Source organism: Chenopodium album, chromosome 21 (genome assembly GCF_948465745.1).
Source record: "Chenopodium album chromosome 21, dcCheAlbu1.1, whole genome shotgun sequence".
Lineage (NCBI taxonomy): Eukaryota > Viridiplantae > Streptophyta > Magnoliopsida > Caryophyllales > Amaranthaceae > Chenopodium > Chenopodium album.
This window is the reverse complement of record NC_137854.1, coordinates 1,123,899-1,137,325: the sequence shown is the minus strand read 5'-3', so window position 1 is coordinate 1,137,325 and position 13,427 is coordinate 1,123,899. Positions and strand designations below refer to the sequence as shown.

Below are 13,427 nucleotides of genomic sequence, written 5' to 3'. Positions count from 1 at the left end.
TGTATAAATTTAATTACTCTATTTGTTATTCCGTTCCATAATAATTGACTCACTTAAATTTGACTTTAATTTCTGTCTAAAAACATTTTTACGTGATACCATGATAGTACTTGTTTTGCATACACTACCCAAAGGCTAAAATCAAATTAATTTATGACTACAGTAGTAAAAAATAGTTACATAGTGTAAATTACTCTATATTATAGCACAAAGACGGTATAGTTAAGAAATAAAAATTACTCCATATAATTAAAAATCACGTGAATAAAACGGACCGTTTGCCGAGGAATCGAGACTCAAGAGTGTAATTCAAAAGTGAAAAGCAGTCACCTGAATAACCCGCGAAAGGAAAACAGACCCATGGTGTAGAACAAAACACGCATACAAGTACAACCTACCATAATTTTGGAGGAAATTAAATGAAACACTCTTTTTCCCCCAAAATTAAATCTAACCTGTATGACCCTTTAACGTCTTCTTCAACTATCTCTCTTCTTCATCTCCACCACAAATCCAAATCCCTACTTTTCAATCATTCATCCTTCTCAATTCCTCTCTCCTATAAATCATCTGCTATAACTGCATTCTCATTTTCTGGAGAAATCAATAACAATTATACTTATAATATCAAGAACAAGGGTAATTGGAGAGCAATTGAATTCGGAAATTTTGATTTCGTAACAAAAATGGTGGTAATTGATCAGTACATTGTTGGGATTTCCATAGTCTCTCTCCTAGGGTTTGTTCTCTTCTTCTCGCTTTTTCGTGACGTTAAATCTAAGAGCAAGAGAAAAGATGAACTAAATTCCGCCGGAATTCACTCGGAATCTGTTCGGAATTCTGATGAAGTTAGCTCTGTTTCCGACGAACCTGACGTCATCATCGTCGGCGCTGGCGTTGCTGGCGCTGCTCTTGCTTATACCCTTGCTAAGGTGATGCTTATACTACAATTATTTTCCTTTTTATTTTCAGGAATTATGATTGTTTGCCTGTCAAATTGTTGTTTGAGCTGCGTGGTTGAGTTTTTCTGGATATAAATTTCCACTTGTAATCTACTAGAGAAGTTCTGAACTCACATGGGATTTGATTGTTTAACTCTTAGTTTCAATTGATTATTATTGTTGTAGGAGACCGTGCAATTTCTGGATTTAGCTTCTTTATATTCAATTGTTTAAACCATTGGACTGTTCTAGTAGCATGTAAAATTAACAATATAATGTTCTTCTAGTCAAATGGGTTGAGTTAGTCGGTTTTGATTCGGGTCATAATTGTTTGAAACAATTCATCTGGAATCAATGTTCGAGTCAAACCCATTTTTAATGTTTTAAGTAGGAGTTTTCAAGTTTTGGGTTTAAAATTTGTGTTCGCATTTAGGTAAGCTTGAGTGAGATTACATAAGATTTCACCGTGCACGTGCCTTCATCTCTAGTTCCTTAGAGTGGTATGTGCCTATGTGGTCCTTGACTCCTTGTTAGTTGTTACAAATTTACAATGATAGAATCTGAACAATATGAGATAGACTGAGGAAGTAACGCTTTTCAATTTGTTAAAAGTTTTGTATATTTAGGATTAAAATAGCTCGTTAGTTTAGGTGATGTCAAGGTCCTGCACTTCTCTTGCAAATTTTAGTCTAGAAAAAACGTTAGATGACATTTGTTGCCTTTGTTACAACTGTAGTTGGGGACTATGAGTACATTGTCCTCACCTTATTATTTGAATTTATTGGGACTTATTTTGTTTGCAAAAGCAAAGAGTTGTCTATTGTATAGAATAGAATAAGACTCTGAAGCATGTTCTTTCTGTATTTTTGGTTACATTACCATCATCGGAGTTGGAAATATTGAGAAAATCTGCATGCGTTTTGCTTCATTTTACTGGTGAATTATGATGGTTATAATCTATCATCTATAATTGAACTTTTTCCCATAACAAATTAAGGTTTGCTACAATTGTAAGCTCAGTTATTTAATTATATGTTGGAGGGTACTTGACTTGCTTAAGTTCAAGAATTGTTGGTTATTAAGTTTTAGTGTGTTATTGCAAGTGTTTTGCCTTTGAGCAAGTTTGATTAAAGCTGAAATTCAAGACAAGGAGAGCTATGTTGAGTTGCTATGATTTTCCTTTCTTCAATGTTTGGGTATATACATGTAAGGGAGGTGCCTCATTGTGTGAGATCTAGAATTGGCGTACGTTGGCCTAAAGACTACATTAAGGTAGTGTAAAACTGTAAACTCCTAAACAGATTGTTTACCTTCTCTGGTTGCATATGGGGATGTTATTATCTCCCTTAGTTAGCTTTAAAGAGTGATTTCATAAAGTGAAATGGAAGATAGTTAGAATATCTTATTGCACCTATAATCTTGGAAATTTTAATTTAAGTATTTTTGCAGTTTATATATGGGCTAAAGTATATTGTTTTACGCACTTTACTCTTGTGTTGTATTTTGCTGTATATAATTTATTTTGAAGATAGATATTTTGACCTTTTTAGGTTTAAAACTTAAAACTTAAACTGCTAAATTCTTGGTTCTTGCCCTTGGGCATGCTTAGAATTGTAGAAGTAAGAAATTGCCAGTTATTTTCTCCTTTTTTTTGGTATGTTTTCCAATCAATATTTACTCCGTATAATCTAAATTTCTTAACTTTGATTTTTAAGTTGAAAAAAGTACATATTGACTGATAACATGAAATAACTTGTAGAAACCTTAATAGTCAAAATTATCAAATTCTACCGTCAAACGAAGACTATCTGTGTAAAACAAAAGGATTACTTGTTATCTTTTCTCCTCCTCTTTCCTGATCTAGACGTTTGCAGTGATTGCAGGATGGTCGGCGTGTTCATGTGATTGAAAGAGACTTAAGTGAACCTGACAGAATAGTTGGGGAGCTTCTACAGCCAGGAGGATACTTGAAATTGATTGAATTGGGCCTTGAGGGTATGCACAGATTCTGGTTTTGTTTTTATAATAGAGTCCTGCATTATTGTTTTCCAGAGTTTTTGCCTTCAATTATCTTCAGCAAGTGTTTTGGAGTTTTTCACTGTATTTATTCATCTCAATCTGAGTTTCAGACTGCGTTGGGAATATTGATGCACAGAGGGTGGTTGGATATGGTCTTTTCAAAGAAGGGAAGAAAATAAAACTGTCTTATCCCTTGGAACAGTTCGATTCAGATGTGTCTGGGAGGAGCTTTCACAATGGACGTTTCATACAGAGAATGAGAGAAAAGGCTGCTTCTCTTCCCAAGTACTTTTGTTCTCTCTTCTTGGTGTTTACTTTGTTTCGTTGGACAAAAGGTTTGCTATTGCATTATCTTTTGTACGAATTACTGAATCTCCATTTCCTTATTTTTTGTACCAGTGTGCGGTTGGAACAGGGAACAGTTACATCATTGCTTGAGGAAAAGGGAGTAGTCAAGGGGGTTCACTACAAGACCAAGAATGGTGAGGAGTTGAAGGTCTATGCACCTCTCACAGTTGTCTGTGATGGTTGCTTCTCGAATCTGAGACGTTCTCTTTGTTCCCCAAAGGTGATAGTTTCTTTGTAAAGTCTTAACTATGGTCATTGTCTCATGATACTCTATAAATCTTTCTTTATGTCTTTAAACTTGAGGACTTAATTTAAATGTACCGAACAAATTATATCTAGTTTTTGCTTTTCCCTGTTAGATGCTTCTCTTGCTTACTGTGTTGTCTCATTTCATAGGTTGAAGTGCCTTCACACTTTGTGGGGTTGGTGCTGGAGAACTGCCAACTGCCTTATGCGAATCATGGACATGTTATTTTAGCGGACCCTTCACCTGTTTTGTTTTACCCTATTAGTAGTACAGAAGTCCGTTGCTTGGTTGATGTACCAGCAGGGGACAAGTTGCCTTCTATTGCTAATGGTGAAATGGCCAAGTATCTGAAGACAGTGGTGGCGCCTCAGGTACGGTGGCAATATATATGCTGTCTTGTTACTTTCTGGTTCTTTTGGTAATTAGAATCCTTCCGGCATCATGATTCCAACAATTTATGTTACTGCTTCAGGTTCCTGCTCAAATTAGAGATTCATTTGTAGCAGCAGTTGACAAGGGGAATATAAGAACAATGCCTAATAGAAGCATGCCTGCTACTCCTCAGCCTACTCCTGGAGCCTTACTAATGGGCGATGCTTTCAACATGCGACATCCTTTAACTGGAGGTGGGATGACAGTGGCATTGTCTGATGTTGTTGTACTCCGAGACCTTCTGAGGCCTTTGAAGGACCTAAATGATGCAGATTCGTTGTGCCATTATCTGGAGTCTTTTTACACCTTGCGCAAGGTATATGCATGCATCATGTAAACATGACAACAATTACATGCACGCACACACAATTACATGATATACTCAAATTGAAAATGTGCGTGTGCGCGTGTTTAAACTGGATTAATATACTCAAACTTGATATACTAATAAGTATTAAATATCAACCTTTCTTGCAGCCTGTGGCATCCACAATCAACACTTTGGCAGGTGCCCTGTATAAGGTGTTTTGTGCTTCACCTGACGAAGCTCACAAGGAAATGCGTGAGGCTTGCTTTGACTATTTAAGCCTTGGAGGAGTGTTCTCAAATGGCCCAATTGCTTTACTCTCTGGTCTAAATCCTCGGCCATTGAGCTTAGTAGCTCACTTCTTTGCTGTGGCTATATATGGTGTTGGTCGCCTGTTGATTCCTTTTCCTTCAATAAAGGGACTTTGGCTTGGCATAAGATTGCTATCGGTATGGCATTTCTTCTCCATATGTAGTCTGATTTTAGTCTCATGTTACACGTGTTTTTGTAGCAAATTGCAGCTGATTTATGCTCTATTCGCCAAACCTAGCTTATAAGTATCTTCAAAGTTATTAAGTAAAAAGGGGGTTATTACTAGTTGAAGTTAAAATCTGTTAAATTAGCAATTGTTTTGGTTAAACTAGCTGTTGAACTAGATGAAAATTGCAAACCAAAGTCAAAGGTCATTATCTTTATGTCGGCATCAGATTGGAGTAGGTGTTTATGGACAAAGACAATATTAGAAATTAAAAAACATGTCGACCAGTAAGAGGAGCGCCTCCATTCCAGACCAGTAGCACCTAAACAATTTCCTTCAAGTACTAGTAGCCAAATTTAAATACTCCAATCCGTGGCTGTTATTTTTACCTTAGCTTAGCTGGAATGACTGCCAAAGACTTTGATTCCAGTCCCTTGTGAGAACCTTCATAGTTGTGGCTACCTTTTTGTTTCCCTCTTCTGCTAGCTATGTTCAATGAAGAGTACATATTTTCTTTGCCAAGCTGATTGAGAAAATCGTTAATCTCTGTTGCAGGGTGCAGCCGGGATCATCTTTCCTATAATGAAGGCAGAGGGACTGAGGCAAATGTTTTTCCCTGCAACTGTTCCAGCATATCATAGGCGTATTCATGTAAAGTGATGTTTCTAAAACAGTAAAGAAGATAGTTCACGCATCCAAAATTGCCTGCTATGGTGGTGCTGAATATACTAGTCTCTTTGAAAGTTAATCAGGCTTGTTCTTTATAAGCTCCTATTAAGAGCAAACTGGAGATAATTGTATTAAGATACCACTCCTATTTATTGAACTTCATTCATGATTATCAAAACTGTCATGAACTGTTTTATATGTATATTTTTCCATTGTGAATGTTAAACTTTCTACTTATGTATTTTTATTACGTATTTACATTTTGGATCTTAACCATATACTATTACTCGTACTAGTATACCACTTGCTGTCTAACTGTTTGATTAGGCCTAGAGCTCCCAATTAAATATCAGCCATTTTTTTTTTCCCATTCAAGCATCCTTTGGAAGCATAGCTCAAAAGAAAAAAGCACTTTTTCAAAAACGGAGAAGGCAAATGGTTGCAACTGAGCTTCAACGATGGCAATATTCCAGAAGCAAATATAAATGTTAGAAATGTATAAATACAGAAGCCGAAATTTTACATGAAAAATAAAATTTAAATTCATTTGTTAATGTCAACTTGAATGTGGGAAATCTTGTGATGCTCTGTGCCATTGATCTTGATGGCTTCCTCCAGCAGGGGGCATTCATTAATTATAATCCATAATTTGGTGAGTTGCTTCATAGCATCCTCTGCCGCTAATTTCTTCAACTTGTTGCATTTGGAAAGGACCAACAGTTGGAGAGATGAAAGGTCTCCTATCCAATCCGGAAGACTTTCCAGATGCTCAAAGCCAGTAATATATAATCGTTGCAGCGTCTTAAAGTGTTGAAGTTGTTCTGGAAGATTAATATTCGCATGTTGGTTTATCCAACCATACACCAACAAAGTTTTGAGAGAAGTGATTTTCAAAAGGGGACTTATATCTGGAAAATGATCTAGCTGATCATAACTCCCAATGTGTAGCACTTGAAGACAAGGAAGAAGGGGAGGCAACTGACGTATCATCTTGGGCATACCTCCTATATCAACAACAGTAAGACGAGTCAATGCTGTCAGGTCAGGGAGCGTCTCAATTTTTGGACATCTATGAATCGTCAATTCTTTTAGCGACGTGCAGCATTGCAGACCCTCTGGAGGATACTTTAAATTATCATTCAAGACAATTTGAAGATTACGCAATGAGGCTAGACCGCTGAGGTTGGGTAGAGACTCCAGGTTAGAACAACAACGTATATCCAACATTTCTAGACAACCCAACTTTGATAGGCGCTCTGGCAAGCAAGTCAGATTCTGGCAGTTTTCAATGTGCAATGTTCGGAGAGATGTGCAATACTCAATCAACTTCAGAGATAGACTTGTGAGCTCCACCACCTTTTCGATATGAAGATTCTTCAGGCAAGCACGGCTACTTTCATTGTCAAGTATGTTTAACACAGGAAGACCACAAATGTTGATTTTCACAATTAGCTTTGTAAGAGAGGGGAACCTACTTGGAGCTATTCTCAATTTTGGGCAGTCTTCCATAACTAATTCTTCCAGAGAAGGAAAGATAGTCATTGATGGCCTCGCCCTAGAGCACGGTTCACCCCATTCTGTTAAATTCTCAAGCCCACAAAGTTGAAGTATTTTCAAGCTTGAAAAGTATACGACCCCTAAGTTGGAATTGCTACCTGCATCCTCAGTTAATTCCTCAGCATTACAGTACAACTCTGCACCTATGTGCTCCAACCTATCCATATTTCTGATCCGAAGCCTTTCAAGAGAAGGCAGATTCCCCAATGTTGGCAATGTTTGGCACCTCTTACAATCACTAAGCTCTATAATCTTTACCAGGTTGTAGACTGCCCCCATTCTCATAAACCAAGATGGAAATTTCTCACCTCCATACCTTTTGAGTAACAAAACTCTCAAATTACGGGTTGGGTACAAGTCATCTAACACCTCCTCATGCTTTACCCAGTCACTGTCACTATTCCACATTAGCCCAAACTTCTTAACTCTCGATTTCTCTGATATCTTTGCATTTTCAGCATCAGTTTGCTCTTGATGAGTTCAAGGCCGTGAATTTTCAAAAAGCCACTCACGTGAGGCAAATATCCCAATTCTGAAATCTGAAATCCCCCGTCACTTACCCACAGAGGTGGAAGGGTTTGCAAACACCTCAACTGCTTAATCATCCCTGCTGGAACTTGGATCATGCTGTTAAAAAAAAGATGCCTCAGATTAACCAAATTAGCTAATCCTCGAGGTAACTCCTTTAACAGTTCACAATCTCTTAGAACCAAAACTTGTAGGTTGTATAATTTTGTGATAAATTCAGGCAACACCTTAATTGGAATACTTACCAAACTAAGGTTCTTTAAACACTTCAATCCAGGAATAGATTTTGGAACATCTTCTAGACGTACCTTGTGTAATTCTAACACACGTATATACTTGACATACTCTAATAATCCTCTAGGTAAACTCTCAACGATGCATAGTGAGCGTAAATTTTCAACAACTGATCTTTGCAAAAAATCTGATGTCCCTTCCACGTGTCCATATATAGCCACATGTCGAACATCAGATATGGTGGTTGTCGCCTGTTTACCTTCTTCCAATAACAATGTCTCGTGCCTAGAAACTGATGTTGCTAGGTCATGCACTAGGTCATGCATAGTGTATAGTAGTACTACATCTCCAACTTCATCCCTTTCTACTTCCTGTAAGAAGGAAATGTTTAGCAACAAATTAATATATCCTTCAGCAATATCCTCCATCAATTCTCTACTATCAGATTGTTCAATTATGCCCAGAGCCATCCATCTACATTTCAACCATATTTTACCCATTGTCTCGCTCTTTGTATGCACAGCACAAAAGGAAAAGCACTTCTTCAAAAATGGAGATGGCAAATGGTTGTAGCTGAGCTTCAACGATGGTAATATTCCAGTATCATCATCCTGTGGTAAATCCCATAGCTCGCTTTGCTCAATGTTCTCCCACTCGTAAGAATGTTGTTTAGTTTGCAATATTCCTCCAATGGTCTTTATTGCTAGAGGATTTCCCTTACATTTCCGAACAATCTTTTCACCAGTGGTTTCCAACATAGATATGTTTTCCAGAGACTTATTTGCAAAGGCAACTTGTTTAAACGAAGACCAACTATCATCTTTTGAGAGCTCTGGCAATTCATGAGTTGAAGACGTGTGCATTGTCTGTGCAACATGTTTATCTCTAGTTGTTACCAAAATCATGCTTTCCTAAGAACCACCAATACTTTCCAGTGAACTTTTCATTGCATTCCAAAGACCTTGATGGGTATTCCAAACATCATCCAGCACAAGTAAGTATCTCTTTCCATAAAGTTTTTCACCGAGTTTTCTTATTACTATTTCGCTGCTGGCATCCCTACTATTGCTTCCATTGACAAACTCCAGCATACTAACTAAAATCTTTCGGATGTCATAATCTTGTGATACAACAACCCAAATTCGTTGTGCAAAATGATCCGTCACTTGTTTGTTCACCAAAACCTTTTTTGCTAGTACAGTTTTGCCCAAACCTATGCATCAAATTTTTATAGCATCAATATCTTTAACGGATGGATGAGAAGGATGAATTTTACAAAAGGTTTTCACTAAATATGCATATATTTTTCCACTAAATATGCAAAAATGATTTTTGAATTGACAAAATTTATCAATTTTTTGATAACAGAAATTATGCACGTTATATTCAAAATTTTTGCACATCAAATTTGATTTTTTTTTTTTTTATATTTGTATTTTCACATTTAACTAAAAAAAAATATGTACATTTAGTTTAAAATATATGCACATAAAATCCTTCTTATCATTCTCATTATAAAGAATTTCTCATTTAACCTTAATTATCCAGAATTAAATACGAAGCCTGATTAAAGTTTTAGTCATGGTCAACAGTTACTGTTGGATTACCCTACCGAATAATATGGTAAAAAAAAATGAGTAATAAGATTACCTCCAACTCCAACAACTGCAATGACAGATATATGGTCGTTGTCATGATTGGATGATCCGCATAGCTTATCCACCAGCAATGCCTCGTCGTGATCCCTCCCTATGATGTTATGGAGATCAACATGCTCTCGAGTTTGTTGTAACAGACCTTTAGCTGAACCTGAACCCAATTCGAAACCCCTGGAGGGGAGCTGCGTACCAGAGTAAGAAGTACCAGCACCAGCAACAGCAGCAGTAATATTGACAACGGTGTGAGCATCTCGCTCAGCCTCTTCAATGGCCTTGATGACTCTGTTAATCCGGTGAGCCATGGATTGCCGGGAGATGATGGGGTTGGATGATGAGAAAAAGAAACAGACCCTTCTTTTCAAAGGGATCTTTGAACCAAGCCCTCTTCGGACTTTCTCATAGGCTAAAAGATCAAAGATATCTTCAGCATCATAGGCTATGCGTTGCACTTTTTTCAACCACAGCTGAACAGGGCTGCTTATTGGTTTATGAGAAGACCAATTCTCAACACCACTGTGCAGCAATGTGCTTTGTATCATCTGCAGCTTTTCGACCAACTTGTTTAGGTCATCCTTAAACCCCAGAGCTAGGGTCATCTCTTCCGTTGCCCTTCCGGCCACTATCTTCAGAATAGAGGTGGCCGCATCTGCCAAAATGCCCTCCATTATTTTTCAGAGAAAGCTTTTGATCGATTTCAATTCAACGTACTTTTTAAGGGAGAGTTGAGTGAGTGTTTGTAGAGGTGTTCTACGTTAATGCCGCTATAAGATCATTGGCCAAAATTGAAGATGTTAGATGTATATATAGATTGAGATAACTTAGAGAATAGTTTTCAGAAATTATGTCAATTTAATTTGCATCCATTCTTTACGTGATCAAAGAAAAACTATAAACAAAGAAAAGTAGCAATACTTTATTCATAAATCATTTCCCACACTAAGCATATTTATTATTTCATGTATGTGTTCATCAGTTAAAAGGGAGGAGAAATATCAAATTCGAACCTCACCGCAGGTTTAGTACACTTGACTTTGTTTAAATGAGAAAAGTATCAGAATCTGTAAAATTCATCAAGAAAAGCATCTAAAGTTTTGATGACATACTTTATTATTCTTCGTGATCAAGTTAATTTGAAAGAAGATACAATAGTACCTTATTCCTCAAAACGAGCCCTTGGTATATTTTATTAAGATCATTTTTTTTTTTTTTTAATCTATTTTACGTTCACAGATATAGAGATATACTCATTTTAAGAAGCATCTTATAAACTGTAAAAAAAAAAGCAAAGGGGCAAAAAATATATAGGAACAGAGGGAATACATACAGTGGATGGATGGTGTAGGTCGATTTGTTTTAATACAACGCCAGATTGCTACCTGCTAAAGCTAATAATCTGTGCTATTCCCATAAAAACAATAAACAAGGACTACAGTCAGACAAAGATGCTGAATATATTAAGGGGATTGAGCTTGGTTAGTGTATGTATGCAGTGAGGGTGTGAGGCAGTAGCAAGCAATATCAATGGACCACAGAACTAAAGGAGGCGGCATCTCAGGAGATGTACGATTTCTGAAACGATTGTCCAAGGTCGTCCTCTTTCCTCTTGAATTTTCTGCATTAAGAGCTCTGATTATTTTGTTCACTATCTACTAAAACCACCCCAAACCAAGCTGGCGCTAATGAAGTTGTATTAAAGAAGATGGTGTAATTACATTTACTTCACTTCATATGAAGGGTGACTTAGGGATTTTCTAAGCAAAGCTCAACAACAGTATCTTTTTGTCAAATTGATTTTTCGACATTACTATGGCTTGATCCAACTGCACCCAGGTTGCTTTACAACACGAACTGTTTTCATCAACTCCCTAACTTGAGCTGCATCTTCCCATTGTCCAGCGTTTGCATGAATATTTGACAGCAATACATAAACTGATGGGTCGTTTTTCTCAGTTTGAAGAAGCAACCCAGCAACAATCCTTCCTAGCCTTACGTTTCCATAGACAGCACATGCACTAAACAAAGTCCACCAAATATTGGGATTAGCCTTGTAATCCTCACTCTCAATTAGTCTCTCCATCTCATCAACATATCCAGCTCTCCCTAACAGGTCTACAAGGCAAGAAAAGTGATCTACTCCAGGTTCCAATCCATAATCATTGATCATTGCATTAAATATGCGAATGCCATCGCAAATTAGACCAGTACGGCAGCAAGCAGATAAAACAGCAGTAAAAGTGGCTTGGTCAGGTTTAAGCCCAATCTCATTATGCATCAATGTGAAGTACCTGACAGCTTGTTTCCCCTCTCCATATTGTGCTAATGCAGAAATGATGGCATTCCAACTCACAATGTTCTTTGTGCTCATGCATTTAAATACCTTAACAGACCAATCCAGGAGCCCACTTTTTGCATACATGGTGATGAGGCCATTTCCCAAGGAAATTTCATTTATAAATAATCGTCTTAGGATGTAGCAATGGACCTGCTTTCCATGACTTAAGGCTGAAACACTGGAACAGATGCTCAATACAATAGTTAGAGTGTATACATCTGGTCTAATTTTTGACTTCTGCAGCTGAAGAAACAGTTCAAGAGCCTGCACAGGGTATCCATTTAACAAGAATCCCGAAATAATTGCATTCCAGGTAATCAGATTCTTAGAGTGCATGCTGCAGAATATTTGACAGGCCAGATCAATGTCACCTTGCTTACAGCATGCAGACACCAAAGCATTAATAACTTCACTTGTTAAACTGAGCCCATTTTTCAGCACAAGGGCATAGATCATCTGGACAATTTCTAAGCTACCTGAGCTAGCTAAGAGGGCTCCGATTGTATACTCGTCTGGTACAAACCCAGTCCTCTGCATCTCCATATAAGCTAAGATTGCTAATTCCATATCATTGTTATGAGCATATCCAGCTATCATAGTGTTCCATGAAACAACATCCTTCACTTCCAATTTTTCAAATATTTTTCTAACAGAATCTAATAAATCATGTTCAGCATACATGGCCATGGCAACATTGCTCACAGCTGTGCAAGTTTCATAACCTGCCTTAACAGCCTGAGCATGTAACTGGAGGCACATGTCGAGTACCAAACCCGAGCTCATTAGGCTCACAAAAGTTAATTCAGTAGGTCTTAACCGAGCCTCTAACATTTCTTGAAATATAACCAAAGCCTCTTCCTTCCTCTCAAGACTTGCCAACCCATTGATCATTGCATTATAGGTAATCACATCGCGCACCATCTCATATGCATCTTCAAAAACTTTACGAGCATCAATGGAATTTCCAGAGTTAAAATACATTGTAAGCAAAGAATTAACCGCCGAGCTCCAACCCAAAAACCCACTCTTAAAGACCAACGAATGCACTTGCTTCCCAAAGCCATGTAATTCGACAACAGAACACAAGCTAAGAACGCAAGCAAAAGTGTAATTATCATGCCTCACACCCAATATATGCATCCTCCTAAACAAGTCAAATGCAACATCATCATACCCAATTTCAGAACAACCAGTAATTACAGCATTCCAAGGTGCAACATTTCTCAGAGGCATTTCATCAAGCAGTTGGCAGGCATAATCAACCTGACCCAACTTAGTATATGCAGATAACAAAGTAGTCCAAGAGTAATTATCAGGGGTACCCAATTCAGAAAAGACGGTTCTAACAGAACCCAAGTCCTCAGTTTTGGCATAGAGTGAAAGGAGAGTGTTTGAGACATGGGGGAAACCTTTAAGTCCAGTGAAAATGGCATGAGCATGAAGCTGGTTTCCAAATCTGGAGTTGGGTATGTTGGCAGAGGAAGTTAGAGCAGAAGAGAGAGAATAATGATCTGGGTTCAAGCTATCAGATGAATGAATTTGCAGGAAAAGAGAGAGACAATCATGGTGACGATTTGAGCGGGTAAGTTTCGACAATTGGGAGTTGAGTTTTATGAGTTGTTTTGCGGCATCCTGTGTTACAAGTTTAGCTCTTTGGGTGTGGCATACCAAATTCAT

General features: G+C 37.6%; 4 protein-coding genes and 1 pseudogene across 4 annotated transcripts; 1 reads left to right on the top strand and 4 right to left on the bottom strand.

Moving 5' to 3' along the window:
* Nucleotides 1-475: 475 nt before the first annotated feature.
* Nucleotides 476-5,719, top strand: LOC145603016 (squalene monooxygenase SE1-like). The gene is made up of 8 exons (XM_081659150.1): nt 476-932; nt 2,825-2,936; nt 3,071-3,245; nt 3,360-3,528; nt 3,705-3,926; nt 4,028-4,303; nt 4,465-4,743; nt 5,328-5,719. Exons 1-8 carry the CDS (start codon nt 687-689, stop codon nt 5,430-5,432), a joined length of 1,584 nt encoding a protein of 527 aa, XP_081515276.1. The 5' UTR covers nt 476-686; the 3' UTR covers nt 5,433-5,719.
* Nucleotides 5,720-5,984: 265 nt separating this feature from the next.
* LOC145602604 (uncharacterized) lies at nt 5,985-7,406 on the bottom strand. The gene has a single exon (XM_081658784.1). It carries the CDS (start codon nt 7,404-7,406, stop codon nt 5,985-5,987), a length of 1,422 nt encoding a protein of 473 aa, XP_081514910.1.
* LOC145602603 (putative disease resistance protein RGA4) lies at nt 7,406-8,623 on the bottom strand. The gene has a single exon (XM_081658783.1). It carries the CDS (start codon nt 8,621-8,623, stop codon nt 7,406-7,408), a length of 1,218 nt encoding a protein of 405 aa, XP_081514909.1.
* Nucleotides 8,624-8,671: 48 nt separating this feature from the next.
* On the bottom strand, nt 8,672-10,083 carry LOC145602602 (disease resistance protein RGA2-like). The gene is made up of 2 exons (XM_081658782.1): nt 9,411-10,083; nt 8,672-8,973 (listed from the first exon to the last, which is right to left on the bottom strand). Exons 1-2 carry the CDS (start codon nt 10,081-10,083, stop codon nt 8,672-8,674), a joined length of 975 nt encoding a protein of 324 aa, XP_081514908.1.
* A 1,032-nt stretch (nt 10,084-11,115) lies between these two features.
* Nucleotides 11,116-13,427, bottom strand: LOC145602980 (pentatricopeptide repeat-containing protein At3g49740 pseudogene; annotated as a pseudogene).